At 41.8% G+C, this 18566-nt stretch overlaps 1 protein-coding gene across 4 annotated transcripts in view; it reads left to right on the forward strand.

The window, feature by feature from the left end:
• Nucleotides 1-18566, forward strand: part of SLC16A12 (solute carrier family 16 member 12) — a 92437-nt gene that overhangs the window by 71266 nt on the left and 2605 nt on the right. For 3 of the 4 annotated variants that reach the window (XM_032491352.1, XM_032491354.1, XM_032491353.1), the window contains exons 4-7: nucleotides 987-1130; nucleotides 2777-3356; nucleotides 5311-5570; nucleotides 8447-11170. In XM_032491352.1, the coding sequence (XP_032347243.1) occupies nucleotides 987-1130; nucleotides 2777-3356; nucleotides 5311-5570; nucleotides 8447-8709 (1247 nt within the window). In that variant the 3' untranslated portion in view covers nucleotides 8710-11170. Of the gene's footprint in view, nucleotides 1-986; nucleotides 1131-2776; nucleotides 3357-5310; nucleotides 5571-8446; nucleotides 11171-18566 lie in introns of those variants that run through there. The other variant, XM_032491355.1, reaches the window with a different exon arrangement.

Genomic DNA, 18566 nt, shown 5'->3' on the forward strand with positions numbered 1-18566 from the left:
CCAGAGAACGACTCTTCTGTTCTTGTTACTAGGAGTACTGGTGTCAGCACCAATTGTTCTTTGGAAAGAAATCACGTGCTTTCCCCACCCATTACCTCTGCCATCGTTCTGGGAGACCTAGAGAGCCAGAGTAACAGGGTGAAATAACCCTGCACTCGGTGCCAGGTCCCCTGAGCTCTGTACTTCTTGGTGATCTTGGGTATGTCGTATTCCTCTGAACTTCAGTTTCCTTTTGGCCTCTTTCAGCTTTAATATTCTATAAGCCTGGAAGTTGGCAAAATTCTGACACATTGTTGAACCACAAATAGAGTGAGACCAACCAAAATGTCACCATGGCATTTCCTAGATTTTCTGACCTTTGATTTCTCACCACAGAGTTTCCCAAAGCCCAAAAGCAGTGCCAGATTGTGGAATTTGTCTACGATCTCTCTCCCTGACCTATTCCTGTATACACTGTTGGCCACACAGTGTTGCCCAAATTTTGAATATCTGTGTCTGCAGTGCCTTGATGCAACCAGTTACTCTTAAAGAGGAGCATGCAACTCCGGAACCACGTCTGCAGAGGGTGCAGAATGTGCCCTTCTCCACCACTTAACTGTCATGATTATTGCTCATGGTGTATGATCAACACTATGTGAACCATAGAAGGCACATTGCTGTACAAGTGACATGTGGTTCAAATAAGCAGTTAATTCACTGTTTAAGAAGCACTCTATAGCTCTGGGACTGGGACCGTCGTAGACTGGAGGAGTGCAATGAGAACAGAAATGCATGTCAGCAGGCATGGTCCTAGTGCCAGCTTGGCTGCTTACTCTCCGTGTGAGTGACCGTGGGCAAGTCTTGTTCCCTCTCGGTTTCCAAATCTGTGGGACGGGTGGGGCGGGCTCAGTGCTTTAAAGGATGGCTCGTTCTCTGCACAGCACCACAGCCTTTCCACAGTGCCCCCAAGGCCTTTCTGTTGAACCTATTTATTATTGTTTTTGAAGCTCCACTTGGGAGTGTGGTCAGTAACCACTTATCCTGTCAAGTGGGAATCATGCTGGGTGGCTTGCTTGCGTCTACTGGTCTCATCCTGGGCTCATTTGCCACCAGTCTGAAGCATCTCTACCTCACTCTGGGAGTTCTTACAGGTAAGGGCGCTTCGTACCACTCGTCTCACCCCACCCTAGTCGTGGCGGTCAAGCACCTCCCACAGAGCTGCAATCATAAAACATTCATTTCGTTAGATGCATCATTTAGCCAAATGTCTGCCTACCTAGCGGTTAAACAAAAGGGCTGGGAATGCAACTGACTATATACTGTCATGAAAATGTGTCACCACTTAAATTCAGCCACATGACAAAAGTGACTGCTGCCTTTCCCTTTGGCAGCAGTGTATGACTGAGATTCTTTGCTTCAGGCAACAAGATGTTAGCCAGGGCAACATGCATTTTTCAGCAATGATCATTCTCCCAACATCTTTGTGCCAAGACTTTGAAATACTATCTGTGGTTGACCTGAACTGCCCCAATTTTATAGTGAATATCATTGTCCAATAAATGGGGTGGGGGGGCTACAATGTGAAAAGGAAAGCCCCTTGGGAATATTCTCTTTCAATGTTATGGAAGTAGACTTTAGAGAATGAAGTCCATAGAAAGAGAAGCAGCCTTTGTGCACTCCAGAGATCACACTGAAGGGGACTGCACAGGGTGAAGGTGGGCTCGGTTGGTGGGACTAGAGTAGCAGTTTGCCCCGTCCCTCGGGGTGAGTGGCACCGGCTCTTGTCTGGGCTCTCTGTCGTGGGATGGGGTGGCCTGATCAGGCCAACAAAGGATATAATCTCATGGTGAGGTTGTAACTCTACCTCTATCAGGTGAAAAAGGTATCTGTCCCCTGTCACCCAAAGGGCCTGACTGCTAGGGTGTCCCATCATCCCAGTTTACCAGGAACTGTCCTGGTCTTGGTGCTGAAAGTCTCGCATCAGGGAGACCCCTCAGCCCAGGCAAACTGCGATCTTTGTTCACCCTGCACTGCAGGGGGGGAGCAGGGACTGATGGTAGTTCTCCTTTTCCTTCCTTGACGTTGAAATTCCAGGTTTAAAGCCCTTCAGACTTGCTTGACTTAAAAGGAATAGAAGTGGAAAACCTTTAAGAGCCTTTCTGCTGACTTTAAGGGATATTTTCAGATAGCTACATGTACATGCTATGTTCATGTATGAAATTGGCATGACATTTCCTAATGTGAAATTACTCTGGAACTTTCATGGGGTCACATATGCTGTTGAAACCCAAATTCCAGAGTGGTCCAGATGATCAGAGTTGTGTCTTCATAGGCAGTGAAAAGTTGAAGTAATTCTCTGGATAATTTGAGTATTATTAAATTACCCGGAGATAATTGATTAAAATTAATTTTAATTTATTTTAAAAAAGGTGTCGGTGGAGAGAATAAGTTTCTTAATTAACTCAGTGTTATCCTGATTTTCTATTTAATTCTAACTTAATTTAAATTTAGTTTGTCTAATAGTTTTTAAATTCTTCATTTCACTTTAGTCATAATCCCTTAAGGCTTTTCTTCCCAAGAAGAAAATTGTACGTAGGTTATACTTTCCAAATTGTGGATAGCTTGTGTGGGGAGACTTATTTTCAGCTTGGTGTAGTAAACAGTTTTAAAAGCGTTTATTTGAAAGTCAGATGCTCTTTAATCCAAAGAGTATTATTCTGAGAAATGTTCTTTCGCTGGCTGTTCATGGTGTAGCACCGGCGCTCAGAGATGTTACCAGAACTCTCTTTATCCCCAGGTCTTGGATTTGCACTCTGTTACTCTCCAGCCATTGCCATGGTTGGCAAGTATTTCAGCAGACGGAAGGCCCTGGCTTATGGAATCTCCATGTCAGGAAGCGGCATTGGCATCTTCATCCTGGCTCCTGTGGTCCAGCTCCTTATTGAACAGTTTTCCTGGAGGGGAGCATTACTCATCCTTGGAGGCTTCGTTTTGAATCTCTGTGTCTGCGGTGCCTTGATGCGGCCAATTACTCTTAAAGAGGACCGTACGACTCCAGAGCAGAAGCATGTCTGTAGAACTCAGACACAAGACTTTAAGCGGGGGTCTTCCTACTCGACTTTGACTAAAGAATGGGTGCAGACCTGCCTCTGTGGCTCGTTGCAGCAGGAATACAGTTTTTTACTGATGTCAGACTTTGTTGTGTTAGGCATCTCTGTTCTGTTTATGGCTTATGGCTGCAGCCCTCTCTTTGTGCACTTGGTGCCTTATGCTTTGAGTGTTGGAGTGAGTCACCAGCAAGCTGCTTTTCTTATGTCCATTCTTGGGGTGATTGACATTGTTGGCAATATCACCTTCGGATGGCTAACCGACAGAAGGTAAAATCCTTGAGATCACCATTGGTTTCCCAGCAGAGGCTTTAAGCTTTGAGTTCCCCCTCATCACCTGACCCTCTAGAATACCTAGATCTGAATAATGTTACCAGATTTTCAATATCTGAAGGCTACTCCCTTTTATTATTTTCAGAAGAACATTTTTTGTAAAGGGACAGACAGTAAACATTTTTGGCTTGTGGGTCACATGATTACAACTGCCCAGCTCTGTTGTAGCACAAAAGCAGCTACAGACAATATGGAAACCAAAGAGAGTGGCCATGCTTCAGTAAGACTTTATTTAACAACACTGAGATTTTGTTTTCTCATAATTTTTACATGTCACAAAATTTTATTCTTTTGATTTTTTTCCCAGCCGTTCAAAAATGGGGAAAACCGTTCTTATTTCACAGTTCCAAAAAACAGGTGGCGGGCCAGATTTGGCCATAGTTTGCTGGCACCTGTTCTAGATGGTTCAGGATGGTGGGTATGTCTAAATTTCAGAAGCCTAGGGTAACTGACTGTGAGTTCTAGTGACAAATTTAATTCCATCCTAAGTCAAGTCAGTCCACTGGTAAGGACTTCTGGCTGGGTACTATGGTTTTAGTTTCTTTTAAACCACCCCAGAGACTGGCTGGCAATAGAGAGGAACAGAATCCCGTCCAGGCAGGAGGATCAGGTGAATAATAATACGGTACCTGTAGCCTCGTGTTTATGTTTGACGGTGCAAATAGCAGATACTTTCATTATCGTCGTAGGGTTAGAAACCAAAGTTGTAGGAAATCTATTAAGTAGTTTATTCAGCTAATGCTCATCTATTTGGATTGAAGAGAGCAGGCTACGCATATCTCCTAAGTGATGGAGTCCTCACACTTGAGCTGTGACCCGGGAGAGCTGGTGTCACGTGGCTTCTCACTCGTTATGTCTTTGGGAACTAAGCAGGCTCCAACTGCCATTCTCCGGTGTTAGGAATATAGTTTTAGGATTAAATCCACATTTTTAATGGTTAAGGAAGCAGGGGAGAGCAAAGGGTATGTATCTTTACAATCAAATAACTCAACAAGAAGCAGCCTGGCGTAGGTCTGAGAGAGGAATCTCTAGTCTGAGATATATAAGACCTAAGTTCTTGTGCTGGCTCTGCCCCTTATTGTCCCTGTGACCTAGAGAAGATCACCTAACCGTCAGATCCTCAAGGGTCTTCATCTGTAAAATGCGCCAGTTCAATATTTGCCTTGTTAACCTTATAGCATTTTGTGAGGCTCAGATGAGATTGTGGGTGGAAAAACATTTGTAAAGCATAAACTACTGCTGCTGATATCATACAGAATCTTTAAAATGATTGGTATCATAGACAGATTTGGATCTACAAGGGAAAAAATGTTCTTGGAATTACCACTGGGGAGGTCTTGAAATAAGACTTAGTCCTAGGGCAAGACCTTCATAATCTCTGGTAAATCATTTTCATGTCTTTATATCATGGCTTTGCTTTGTATAACCTACTTGGGTTACTGAGCATAGATGATGTGCCAGATACCAATGGATAACATATCTGAAAGCACCTAATATGGTAGACTTCTAGGAAATATTAGTCTCCAGATACTCTTCAAGTTATGTCACAACTATCCATAGAGTAACCCTGTGAGCCAGGTGACTTTTCCATTTTACAGCTAAAGGAATTAAGGTTAGAGTTAGGCAGTTAGTAGGTGGCAGAACTGGATTCAAACTTCCATCTTTCTAACCTTAGAGCATGTATGATTTCCTGCCATACCATGCTTCTTGGGAACATGAATTCTTGCACTTGTATATTCCAGATAAAGCTAGGAAGACAGTGTGTGTAACACACAACAGGGAAGCCATCCCTGTAAATGACTGCAGTGCTTACTGCTGCATGGCCTTGCTTCTGAAGCTTTTTGATGGAACCTGTGCATCCTCCACTCATTCTTGGTCTTCAAATCCACAGGTGTCTGAAGGATTACCAGTACGTTTGCTACCTCTTTGCCGTGGGACTAGACGGGCTCTGCTATCTCTGCCTCCCAATGCTTCAGAGATTCCCCCTGCTCGTGCCTTTCTCGTGTACCTTTGGCTACTTTGATGGTGCCTACGTGACTTTGATACCAGTAGTGACTGCAGAAATAGTGGGGACCACCTCTCTGTCATCGGCGCTCGGTGTGGTGTACTTCCTTCACGCGGTGCCGTACTTGGTGAGCCCACCCATCGCAGGTAAGTTTCCAGAGAGAACCTCAGTCTCCTCTTCTCTTTGTCATACTGAGGTAGAAACAGTGAACTCACACCCAGACCATGAGGATTGGAAGTAAGTTGGGAAGAGAGAAAGAAAAAGGGATGCAAGAGCCGCCAGAGACATCATAGTCTCGCCTGTATCCTTGTTTTACAATCTTCTTCCAACTAAGTGGGGGGAACCTTAGCCTACTTGGAAAGAAAAGGTCCCAAATTAGAGTCTTGATTCCATTCCACACTAATGATGGGACCAATGGAATGGAGCGGCTGTTCAGACTCATAAATAAGTAAGTTGGGCACATTCGGAGGAAGGTCTGGCGGGAATACAGGATTCCAGTAGGGGGCAGGAGGCGGTGAGGCTGGCGCTGAGGCTGAAATGGTGATGTGTGGGTGTCATGGTGGAGTGTCTCGAGTGCCAGCCAGAGATGCCGGGGCCCTGTATTCTTCAGAGACTATGGGTAGTAGTACAGTTTTTGTGCAAAGGGATAATATGGCAAAGAGTATATTTTAGAAAATGTGATCTAGCAATTTAGGGGGAAAGCAGCCAGGATTTCACTCTAATAGCTCAAGATCCAACTGATAAAGGCCTGACCTAGGGCTGCTGCGGCAGAAATGGGAATGAGCTCTGGGGGCGAGGAAGAAATTTGGGGGAAAAAAAAATCAACTGATTTTAGCATGTGGGGATGAGGGAAGGAAAGAAGTCATGATAACTTAGGAAAGAATAGTTATGGCAGAAAGAAATAAGGAACTTGTAGTAAGTAGCTTTGCCAGAAAAATAATAAATTTGCTTAGACATATTCAGATATCTGAAATACCCAATAAAATGCTCAATGGTGCTGTTTAAGGATGAAATCTGAGCCTTAGAGGGAGGCCAGATTTGGATATACAGACTTGGGAATCATAATACAGAGCATATAGACTGTTTTGTAAACTGTAAAATGCCATAGAAATTCAAAACAGGATTAAGCAAGTAATTCAACAAACGTTTATTGCTTGTGTACACCAGCACTGTGCATGGCACTGTCTGTATAGCAGCGAACAGGTCAGAACCTGTTCCTCCGTCCTGGAATGTGTGGTCTAGGCCAGCGTTCCTCAGAAAGAGGTCTTGGGACTACCTGCATCAGAATCCCCTGGGCCCTTGTTAGGATGCACATTCCCTGACCCTCCCGCTGGGAACTGAACCTTTGGGGGTAAGTTCCAGGAGTCTACATCCTCAGCCAGTTTCCTTGTGATGAGATGGTACCCTGAAGATGAGACTAATTGGTGCAGATTATTCCCTGCCTAAATTAAAACCGAGAGTGAAGAAGGTCTCTGAAGGCAGGTAAAAGAGAAATGAGCCAAGCATTTGCCTAGAAAGGAGGAAGGAAGGGAATTTTTTTTAAACATTTTTTTTATTGAGTTATAATCGTTTTACAATGTTGTGTCAAATTCCAATGTAGAGCACAGTTTTTCAAGGAAGGGAATTTTTTGAAGAAGGCAGGATTGGATTTCTGCTTTAGCTGCTTTGTGAATAGACAGTTCAGGGTTATTTCTAAACCCCAACGATGTTAAAGCAGCACATTAGGGGAAACTGTGGCCGCTTGATGGCTGCAGATGAAAATTTCCCTAGCAGTTTAAACTCCATGATATAGGACTAAGTTTAGTGCTTCATTTTTGGCAAATGCCCTGCAAATGCTCCCACATCCTCCCTCCATAGCCAATTTACGTATTTACCAACCTTTAGGAACAGTGTAATTCTGTTAAAAAAGGCATAGGACATAAATTGCAATTCCTGGATCTTTTTTTCAAACCATGGTCTTCATTTGGCAAATCAGACATTATGCTCATTGCCAGGTTTTAGAGGATTCGTGTGTGAGTTCCTATTGCAGTACTTCTCTTATTTAATTACCTTTAAGATGACAACTCTCAACTCAGTCTCTTCTGTTTGCTGCTATAGAAATTCACAAGTCAATCATATGGTAACTAAAATATTTGAGAGTAGTTTGGGTTGCAGGAAACTTTGTGGGGCTTCTAACGATTTTTGCATGCTGTTTTTGACTAATGGATTTGAAGTGGGTGAGAGGAGAAATCATATATTTCTGTGGTGGATTTTCTTGGCATGTAAGTAAAGTTTGGAGGAATTAAAAAAAAACAAACCTTTTTAATCACAAAATAATTTCCTGCCAGGGTCTAATCTTATCCCACTGATTCTCTGATCATTGTGGCCTTTATTTTGCGTATCACATGTCCTGGTTCTCCTCAAAATTTAGAGCTGGAATAGATATTGTGGTTAACTTGTTGCAATGAGACATAAAGAAAAAAAAAGCTGTGATTACAGACCTATGACTTCTGAAGTTTGCATTTGAAAGTGCTAAGATGGCCCAAAGACCTAATTTTCAAACTGGATGGGGTACAATGACTGGATCTAATAGAAAATTTGGATTCTGCTTTCACCAGAGAATGTGATGTTACTCAAGACAGATGTTATATGGGGGCTGGGAATACTTGCAGCATTCTGTGCAATTATATTCTCTCTAGATAAATAAATAATCCCAACATAAGTAATTCGAATTATGTTCTTCTACCATATTTCATAGGATTAATAATAATAACTACATTTATTGTGTAAGTACTAGGAATATGACACTCTTCCAAGCACTTTCCATAACATGCAACAATCTATTTTAGAAGTTTCCCTCGCAAAATAGAATGCATTGTTCAGTTGCTTCACAATACTTTTAGGAGATCTACTTTTTATGTCAAAATTATAGTGGTGGTGCTAGCAATCTATCATTATTATCCTTGCAAATTATTAGATTTGAGAGTGGGTAAATAATTGAATTTTCAACTCACCAATGCCGTTTTGCTGTTGCTCGTTACAGGCTGGCTTGTAGATACGACTGGCAGCTACACTGCAGCGTTTCTTCTCTGTGGATTTTCAATGATATTTAGCTCTGTGTTGCTCGGCTTTGCTAGACTTGTAAAGAAGATGAAAAAAAACCAGCTGCGTTTCCTTGCCAAAGAATCTGATCCCAAGCTGCAGCTGTGGACCAATGGCTCGGTGGCTTATTCTGTAGCACGAGAACTAGATCAGAAGGACGGGGAATCTGTGGCGATAGCAGTGCCTGGCTACAGCTCCACATGACCAACGGCCTTGAGCCGGGGAATCTTCAGGCCTGAGATAGGTGGGACCACTGGGTTATCTGTGTTTCTAAAGCGTTTTATTTTGGCAGAATCATTACCTTCCAAGGAAATGAAATCGTTCTACTAATACATTTATAGAGGAAAGTAGCAAGTAACAAAGCAAGCTGGACGGGCTCAGCGTTTCCTCCCTGTGGGATTCGTACTCACAAGTAAACTCACAGTCTTTTGAGCAAGGAGCAACACTTTGTGGAGAATGTTAGGACCTAGCGGATATAATTAGCTATAAATTGGGATAATTTCAAGGCACAACCAAAGCAGATGACACTGGGAACAGCTTTGTTTCAAACTCTCTGCCCGTCCATCCAAGGTCCTCAGTTAGAAGGTAAACAGACGTTGACACTTAACGTTTCTTACTCTATGCTGTTTGGAGCAGGGGTTCTGTATTAATCATTGCCTTTTGAAGGATCTAAAGTATTCTTCAAAACCCTGTCTAAAATCCTAGTGAGAAACTCTACCATGAAGAAGGTTTGACATCCTCATGTTTCCCCACCACTGAAGGCTCTTCTCCCAAGAGAGAGGCACGTACCTCTGACCAGGTGCTCACCTCTGTTAGTTACTATGACGTAGAACACTTAACTCAAAGTTTAGCAGAACACGCAAGACACTAGAGCGATTTCTAAATTTTACCTGAAATGTTAACATCAACACTGCCCCCTTTTTTCCCCCTTAGGAATAAGGCATTTATTTGAACTGTAGACCATTTCTGTTAGGAACAGAAAAATGTTGGCAGCATTCCAACTGGACAGGAATTGAATGCTTGAATCAGCAGGTCTCTGGTGAGAGTTTTCTTTTCAGATCAGACACTTAGGTTCATCATTACCCGAAATGGGACTTGGGAGTTTTGCCTGAAAAATATTATTCTAGAGATCTTCTAAAGGTGAGATTCCTTTCTCCCTGTGTTGGTTTTTGTTCCAGTGTCCACTGCTCTTCATCTCTTTATGGATAATTGTTAGAAACCTGGAGGACCTTTTCAGCTGGATGGGAAGGCCTCAGGGGTTGACTCCAGCATCACAAATGATAGCTTTGCCCAGGGGAGAGGGAGGACAAAGTTATGCAGGCTAGTGGTGTGACGTTTTACAGTTTATGGAACTCTTTCACATACCTTCACCCATTGGATTAGAATAGCTTACTCGTTCCCAAGTACTCTGCTTTCCTATGGTTTGGGGTAAAGCCTTCAGACTGAAGAGGGAGGGCTGTGGGGAGGGAAGAGAAAGGCTACATTCCCCTAGCCTGTCTCATCCACATAAAATCCTCTGAATTATAGTCCTGAATCCTAAATCAGGTTGCACTTGTAAATAGGGGCAAGTTATACAATTGAAAGGGGATTTTTAATTATTCAAAAATTTAAGACCTGAACCTCAAGGAACTATTTTGATCCAGAAGACAATTTAACTGAGGCATCATTGTCTCCTAAGAGGCCTCACAAATGCTCTGCCAGGGGTACCAAAAGAAAAAAACACAGCTAAGGGGAAGATCCTGGGTTCTCTAAGCATGTTCAGCAAGAGTCTTTGCCTATAACTGGATTATTTTTAAAAATTACATATTAATACATTGCTTTTAGAATGAAAGACTGACTTGATTCGATGGGAGAAGACTAAAATTTCATAGGTGTTTTCCAAAGAGAGATTTGAACGTTACTTGTTATCTTTATACTTTTTGGATTTAGTTGTGAAACCACGTACTTTGTCGTTTGCAAGTCAAAACCAGTATTTGGAAAATTAAAGGGTCAAGTTAAAGTGAAGTCATATGTGTTTGGAACAGAGCTTTACACTAAATGTCATTTCTTGAATCTTCAAACCTAAAGATTTTTTTCGAAATATAAATGGTTATAAATATTCTTCTACATATTTTTCCTAGTGATGATCACAGCAAAATTTTGTTTATCTGTTTCTGCGATATAATTTCTCTAAAGTATTATAAAGTATTCATGAAAAATGAGCATGGAGATCAGAGCTTTTAAAAATTTGTATAAAATATTTGGGATATTCTGACTTTATACATGCATAAATTTGTATTTTACTTTTCTTTTTGGAGCAGCATTTTCAGAAAACCAGTAAGGAAAATGTAGATCTTAGAGATTACCATTGTTGTTCGACACAAAATTTTACTGTTATGTTTCATGTGCCTATACTGTTTATTTCAAAAAGGAGAGATTCATGGGCATGATGTATTTTGTGGGATCAAGAACAAAATTGTGGTGGATGATTCTACACCTTAAGTATTTCTTTGTAACACTGCAAGCTCTACTTTGAAACTGTCTGAGTAGAAAAACAAAAGAAATATCTAAATACACTGTACCTACCATTTGGCCTTTTTTTCAGATTGTGATTTCACTAATAGATCAGATATTTATGATAATATTTTCTTATTTCAAAAGCATAATAAAAACGAGTTTCTAGTCATGTTTGGAAAAACATTTTTCCCCTGCACAAGGAATTTGGATAAATTATGAGTGGGCCTGTCTGGATCACGCTAAGATGTAGCTGGCATATAAAGATGTGGTAAGCAGTCAAATAATTTACAAAAACCCAAACCATTTACTGAGTACTTCCAATGTGTTAGCTACTGTTTTAAGCACTTCCTATGCATTATCTTATTTAATACCCATAATAATTTATATTATCACCATTTAATAGATGTAGAAACTGAGGCATCAGGTCCCACAGGTAGCCAGTGCACTCCAGGGCCTCTAGTGAATTCCTGCAAAAGTCAGGGAGCTGTCTCATGCTGGAGCCTGCGCCTCCCCTTTGTGCCTACTCAGATCATCTGCTCGTGTAAGTTCAAGAGGCCCTCCCTTGGGCAGATAAAATCCTTTGGATTATGCTTCAGAATTCCAACTAGTATAGATGGAAATTTCCAAGAGTTTTCCCAGGACTCTGATTCTATCAAGACCACTACTTCCAGGCTAAATGGTTTAATTTGCTGTCTTTTGATCCAGGCTCCTCTTTGGGAGCCTATGTGTCGGGGGATGGGGAGAAGATTGGGGAGCACACTTAGCCCTGCCTTCCGCACTACCAAAGTCATGCTTTCCTAGTTGGGAGCTGAGTTCTTTCTGAAGTGCCTGCACCGTTGCCCAGTGATGATGAAGATGGTAACATCCATTTGGCCCTCACCTTCCTGGTTCTAATAGGTCTAATTCTGAAATGAATTATTGAAATGAAATAGTGTGAATTATTCTAATTCTGAAATTTATTGAAACGAAGTGGTACAAATTCAAGGTAGATATCTGAGTTTCTCATACTTCAAAGTTTGAGTCTTTTCTTTTTTTTTTAAACTCCATCAAACAATAGATTTGTATACCTGTTGCCAGAGCAGCTACCAGTAAGAGATGACTGGGATTTTGTCCCATAGCACAGAGAAATATTTGGTGGGAGGAGTGGGAAGATGTTAAGTAATGATAAAAAGACTGACGTTTAAAACAAAACATTTTATTATGAAACTTTTTTATACCACCCTTTCCATGACCTCAAGTGTGCTGCCTAATTGGTAAATTGAAACAACACAGGTGAGGACAATACCAGCAGGTTATTAAGTGCTGACCTGAGGCTAAGGGCGCTGCATACTCTGGGAGTTAGGAAAGGAAGAACTCATGATGGGCTGGAGAAATCTGAGGTGGTTCCGAGGAACTCAGGTATGGGACTGTATGCGTTGGAATCAGCCTCTGCTCTTTTCAGGGAAGAAGCTGGGGAGTAAGGAAAGAGATGTGAGGCAGCTGCTTTATGTGGCTACCCGAGGTACCAGCAGCTACCTAAGGCCAGTGCAGAAGCCAACACAAGCTGCCGCTAATGCATGTTCAGGGGAGGGGATCTGCAAGGGTGTCTGGACCTTCAGAGATGGAGATGCTGGGATTTGGGGTTGCACATGGCTCCTCTAAGTTAAAAACAGGGATTTTAGGGCATGGGGTTATACTTTAATAATTACTTCTTAACTCTAAAAAGGAATCATCTGTAAGTTATTCCTTCTTAAAAGGTCCAGAGATTCAGGAAAAGTTTGTTTTTAAGTAAGTATGTGTCATGCAGCACTGCCATCTGCTGGAAATAGTGAGACCACCTCCCCAAGTCAGCGATGCCTCCAGTTACGCTCAGTTGGACCAGGCCTGCCTTAGAAGGAACATTAACGTTCGTTGTTCCCTCCTCTTCCCTCCCCAGTCCCTACTCATCACCCATACCACATTCATCCTCTTCTTGCAAATACGAATATAGGGATAAAGATGCTGTGTTGTGATTTTTAGTATTCTGGTTGCATAGGTCACTTCTTTATGCAGAACATCAAAGTAAATATGAATGATGATTTTAGTTGACTTGACTAGGGATAACCATAGGTAAAATTTAATGTGAAAAAAAGTTTTTTTGAGCCCTCTGTTGCCTTCCTTGGGAACCCAGATTGTCCTTCTGGGGTGGGGGGACTATTCTTGGTCCCCTACTAATGTGTTCATTGATATGAGTTGATAAAGGATTAAGTTAAAGTGTGAGACAAAAATCTCAAACACATATGAGCAGTCAAACTTCGAGAAGTATTGAAACCCCTGTATCATTATACAGGGGAATTGTATGCTGTGTAATTTGGAAAGAAAACATCATGCTTGCTATACTCTTTACAAATTGTGACAGATTTAGCGATTGAATTTACTTTAAGATGTAATAATTCCTATGAAATTGGGAGGGGATGCTCTTTATTTATAACAACAATTGCCTTCGAAGGAGAGTGTGTCTTGTTAAAATGAACGGCCCTTTGGTTGAACCAAGCAACTTGATGAATTTGGTTATGGGTCAATGGGTCTGTAGCTGTATATGAGGATAAGAGAGGACTGAGTTGCTCTGTTTAAGGAAAATGGTGGAACTGGGTCTTAGTTCAGAAGGAGAAGAGTAGAGATAGAGAAGGAGGTGAGGCCCAGAATCATGGCAGGAGGCAGGAAGAGCAAGAAATGGTCGAGGGTTTTTCCTGCTTTCCTTCTTTGTTTCTTTCTCTTTTTCTCTCAGTCCGTCTCTCATTTCTTTCTTTCCTTGCTTCTTTCTCCCCATCTTCTCTCTCCCTCCTTCAATGCTTTCTCCCTCTCTCATTCTTTAAAAAAAATGGTGACTATATGATATTCAACTTCTAAAGTTACAGATTCTTCTCTGCTGAAACCTTGTCAATAAAGGGTTTTATATACAAATGACCTGCGTGGTTTTCATTTTTGGTGTTGGTTTGGGTTTTATGTTTGTTGTTTGTTTTGGTGAGACTGAAGCATGAGGTTACTGGAGTTAAGGCAGTATGGAAAAGGGAAAGTGTGTGAACAGACGTGAAGCTACCTGTAAACTAAATTAATATTCGGTGGAATTGGGGGCTTAGAGCCACCTTCCAAAGTGCATGGCTTGGAGCCTCAAGGCCAACCCTGGGGATATTAAGGGACAGGTGATCCCAGCCTACTTCTGGTTGTCACGTGAGTTGCAGGGACCTCCTCCCTTGCTGCCTTGTGTTGCTCTCCACCCTGGGTGAAGGTGCTGATTCTGGTTGGTGTGTGTGTGGGACACACCAAGGACGAAGGACTGGGTGTTCTGGCTTCTAACCGCTTGCTAGTTATTCAACCTCCCAAAGTAACTTTGCTTCCTTACTGGGGACTTTATTCCAGTCTCTGGTTTCTCACATCCCCCTCTTACGCCGTTCCCTTAGATCGAGCTGCTTGATTTCATAAGCCGTTCTCTCCAGGGGTTTCGGAGTAGCGTTTATTCCTTTTCATACACCCTTCCAGGGAGTTTTGGGAGTCTCTGTGAAAGTGTTGGGTGACCTATGATTGTAGAATGTCTGAACTTCATGGGGTCCTGTGTAGCATTCTCCTACAATCTCTTTAAAGATTGGCCCCATCTTCCCACATCCTTCATTCCAAATTTTAAGACTATTTAGAAAATATTATCTAGTGGTTAAATGCTAGATTCTAGAGCCAGACATCCAGGGTTTGAATCCTTTCCCTACCTCTTATTAACTGTGTGACCTTGGGCTTACTTAATGTCTCTAAATTCCAGTGTACTCATATGCAAAGGGAAATGGCAAAATGCTTATCTATCAGGATTTTATAAGCTTAACATATGTAATGCAGTTAGCCCAGCACCTGGTACAGATTATATACAGTGTAGCTGTGAGTTAGCTGTGGTGATGCACGTGTCACTGGAGTCTGTGTATGTGGCTGAACTAGCATCCCCTCCTTTTTAGGGCTTCGCTCCCGTCTGGTGGTAAGCTGGGGACATGTATAGAGGAAACCAACCTATAGGCTCACTTCTGAACTCTCGGCTGTTCATCTCGTTCTTTCTTTACCCTCCCCTTCTTTTACCCTTGACGGTAGAATGGAAGAAGCTTAGACAGGAATGGCTTTTCCTGAAGGATAGGAAAGGCCAGTGTGTTCAGTGTCTTCAGTGTTCAATCCAAGAGACATCAGTCCATGCTTGTCCTTCAGAGTGTACCCATGAGGCAGGCCCCTGTGCGCTTCCATGTGGTGTGGCTTTCCCTAAACTTACACATTTTGCCTTCATTATTTCGTTGCTTACTCTGCCTAGGTGCCCTTAGGAAAGGAGATACTGAGAATTCTAGTTTATCACTTATAGAGGACCCCTAGGTTCAGAGCAGATATGGGAATATATACATGGCATTTCTGTGCATATTTCTAGTAATTGCATCTGTTTTTAAATTCACTTAAAATGAAGTACAGCAAAGTGCTTTGTGAAGAAATTTATCTGAGTAAATGAGACACTGGCAGAAAGGGTGAGCGTTTTGTTTCGGGTGGGATAAGGTGTGTATGGCTTGATCACAGGAAAAGAGGAAGCTAAGGTGGAAAGGAAACCACATCTCAACGACCCTGAGAACCTTGGCTAAGAAGAGAATTGCTGAGGAACGAGAGACTGTGGTCCTGGGAGAGAAGTGGGGGAGAGGAGTGGAGGGAGTGTTAGAGCAGAAAGTTAGGTGAGAAAAGACTGGACATTAAATATAAACCAGCTGTTTGGTAGGGAGGGAAAGAGGAAGGAAGGTCAGTTTTTGGAAAGCTGTTCCCACCTGCAGTGGGTGCCTGTGGGCTGCTTGTAATGCTGTTTCTTGATCTAATATAAACTTTATCTGTTAGTTCCCTGCTATGTTAAGTGAGGATTTAATTATTGAATTTAAAGAACCCCTTTTATTCCAGTTCCTCCTAAGTTTTGACAGTTATGGCTCAATTTTTAGTTACTTAATTAGTTTTATAATTTATGATAGCATACTGAAAACTTTATTTCTTATTCCATCAAATTTTAACTATGTCTTTTTGACTTCCTTTATGTAAAATAAAGCTTTGTTTTGTTTTTGTTCTCTACCTTTCCCTTAACTTCTTTGTCTTTTCCAACTCAAATACTATCAAGGTTGATAAGACTTTTGTTTGTTGTGTAACCATAATTACTGATCCAAAGTTGAAAAACCGTAAGTGGCGTTTCTATTATGTAAACATGATTTACTCTACAGCCAATTAGAGTCATCTAATTGCATTTCTTTGGCAAGGTGAGTTAATTTGACCTTCAAAAGGAGACACCAAGATACAACTGAACATACAAGAAATTTATTAGGGTAACACCTGTAGGAGGAGATGGAATGCAGCAGGGAGAGGCAGGGAGAGCCACAGGGCTGTGAGGCAAGGCTGACTTCAAGTGCAAGAGAGAAGAAAGAAAAGTTCGGTGGAAGCACCTTAGACTACAGAGTAGTTTGAAGAAAAATTTGGCAAGGGTGGTGGGAACACTTGAGCCCCAGTCGCCTGTTCTCCTAGTGAGGGCCTGAGTTACATAAGGGCCTGTGAGGCTGGTAGCATAGGTTGAGTGTTGTACAAAACAGTTTCTGAGAGCTACCTTCGAGATTTGGGAAAGAGGCACCTTTTTCTTCCTGAAGAGTGAAATTACCCTGAAGGGCAGTTACAACCACTTCAGTGGGTATAGTTTTTGGTTGTCTAGCAGGCGCAAAAAAAAAAAAAAAAAAAAAAGAACTTGGGCCTGGTATCATAGAACTTAACTGGCCTACAGGCTGTTTATGTAAGCAGTAGGATTTGGACCTATTTTAGAGGTTTTGAGTCAATTGGTAAGTCCAGACTTCAGAGGTGGGGGCAGGATACTATGCAATGCAATTCAGGCAACTTTTATGAGACCTGTTATATACCACATACTATGTTATATGCCAAGAGATTCAAAAACAAATTAGATACTCGAGGAATTTAAGATCTCCTGGCTTAAGCCTATTAGCCTAATTAATTTTACTCTCTTTTTAAGTTTTTCATATTGTAGATCAGTGGCTGTCAAACTTTGTTGCACAGTAGTATCACTGGGGAGACTTAAACATCATAATGCCTGAGCTCCACCCCATACCATTACATCAGTTCTGGGGTGGCACCCAGACATCAGTGTTTTTTTTTTTTTTTTTTAATTTCTCAGGTGATTCCAATGTGCAGCCAAGTTTGAGAATCAATGTTGTAGACCCTTACTACTCAAAATGTAGTCAGAAGGACAGCAACTTCATTATTACCTAGAAGCTTTGTTAAAGCACAGAATCTTAGCCTTTGGTGACATCTACAGTCAGAACCTGCCTTTTAACAAGGTTCCCCAGTGATCTGCACGCACATTCAACCCTGAGAAGTGCTGTGGTAGACCACGTTCCCCAGAGACTTCTCCTGTGTATGAGGCAGCTCTTGTCTGCTGATTACTGGAAACAAGTTAGTTGAAGCAAATCATCCTTTCTGACTCAGTCTGAGTGGTCCTTGAATGTGGGAATGTTCTAAATTGTGTGACGAATGTTGGAGTTATGTGCGTTCAGGTAAAAGAACAGGGTGACTACCTACAGTTCATGCTCAGGGTCCAGAGACAGGCCTTGGGGAAGGGGGAAGGAGGGAGAGAGACCTGAACCCGAAAACCCAGTTTGTGAGTGTGAGGGGCTAAAGTGCTCCGTGTGTGCATGTGTGTGTGTGCGTGTGCGTGCGTGTGTGTGTGTGTGTGTGTGAGAGAGAGAGAGAGAGAGAGAGAGAGAGAGAGAGAGAGAGAGAGAGAGAGAGAGAGAGAGAGATCAATGTGTTTATGCAGTGGGCAACTCTGATGGATTCTGAGGAGACATGTGGAATTTTAGGAAGAGATTCAAGGTAACACTGGGTTAGCTCCTTCTGCCTTAGTTGATGTGGCCCCAGAGTTGTGAGTCAGGCTGACATTCTGAGGTAAGAGCCTCCCCAAACCTCTGTTTCTACATTATTCTTGCTTATTCTTTCTATTATTTCCCCTAACCTTTTTATTTCGAGAGCTTCCACATAATAGGGTGAGTTGTGTCTAAATTTGGGCTATTAACTTTTACCTAACACATGTATAGTTTCTCTCAGGATTTCTGTTTACGAATGCATCACTTTGGGTGCTATACGTAGGCCCCACCCATAAATATATAGGTCCCACCTCTACAGGTTCTGGTTTGGTACATCTGTAATGGGACCTGGGAATTTGACTTTTAAAAAGCTTCACCGGTGGTTCTGATTTAGGGTAAGGTTTATGAACCACTGATGCAATGGAGAGAGAGTAGACTGTAAATTAGGTCAGATCTGGTTTTAAATCCTACCACTTAGTAACTTGGTAGATTCTGTGATTTTGATAGTTTCTTAACTGACTTCTGAGCATTGATGTATTCATTTTTAGTGTTCAGACAGTTAAATAAGGTAACATATTCGAAATTTGTAGATACTGACAGGCATATGTAGAATAAATAAGCAAGATTACACTGCATAGCACAGGGAAATATATACAAGATCTTGTGGTAGCTCAGTGAAAATGAATGTGACAATGA

The sequence above is a fragment of the Camelus ferus genome, chromosome 11 (genome assembly GCF_009834535.1).
Source record: "Camelus ferus isolate YT-003-E chromosome 11, BCGSAC_Cfer_1.0, whole genome shotgun sequence".
NCBI lineage: Eukaryota > Metazoa > Chordata > Mammalia > Artiodactyla > Camelidae > Camelus > Camelus ferus.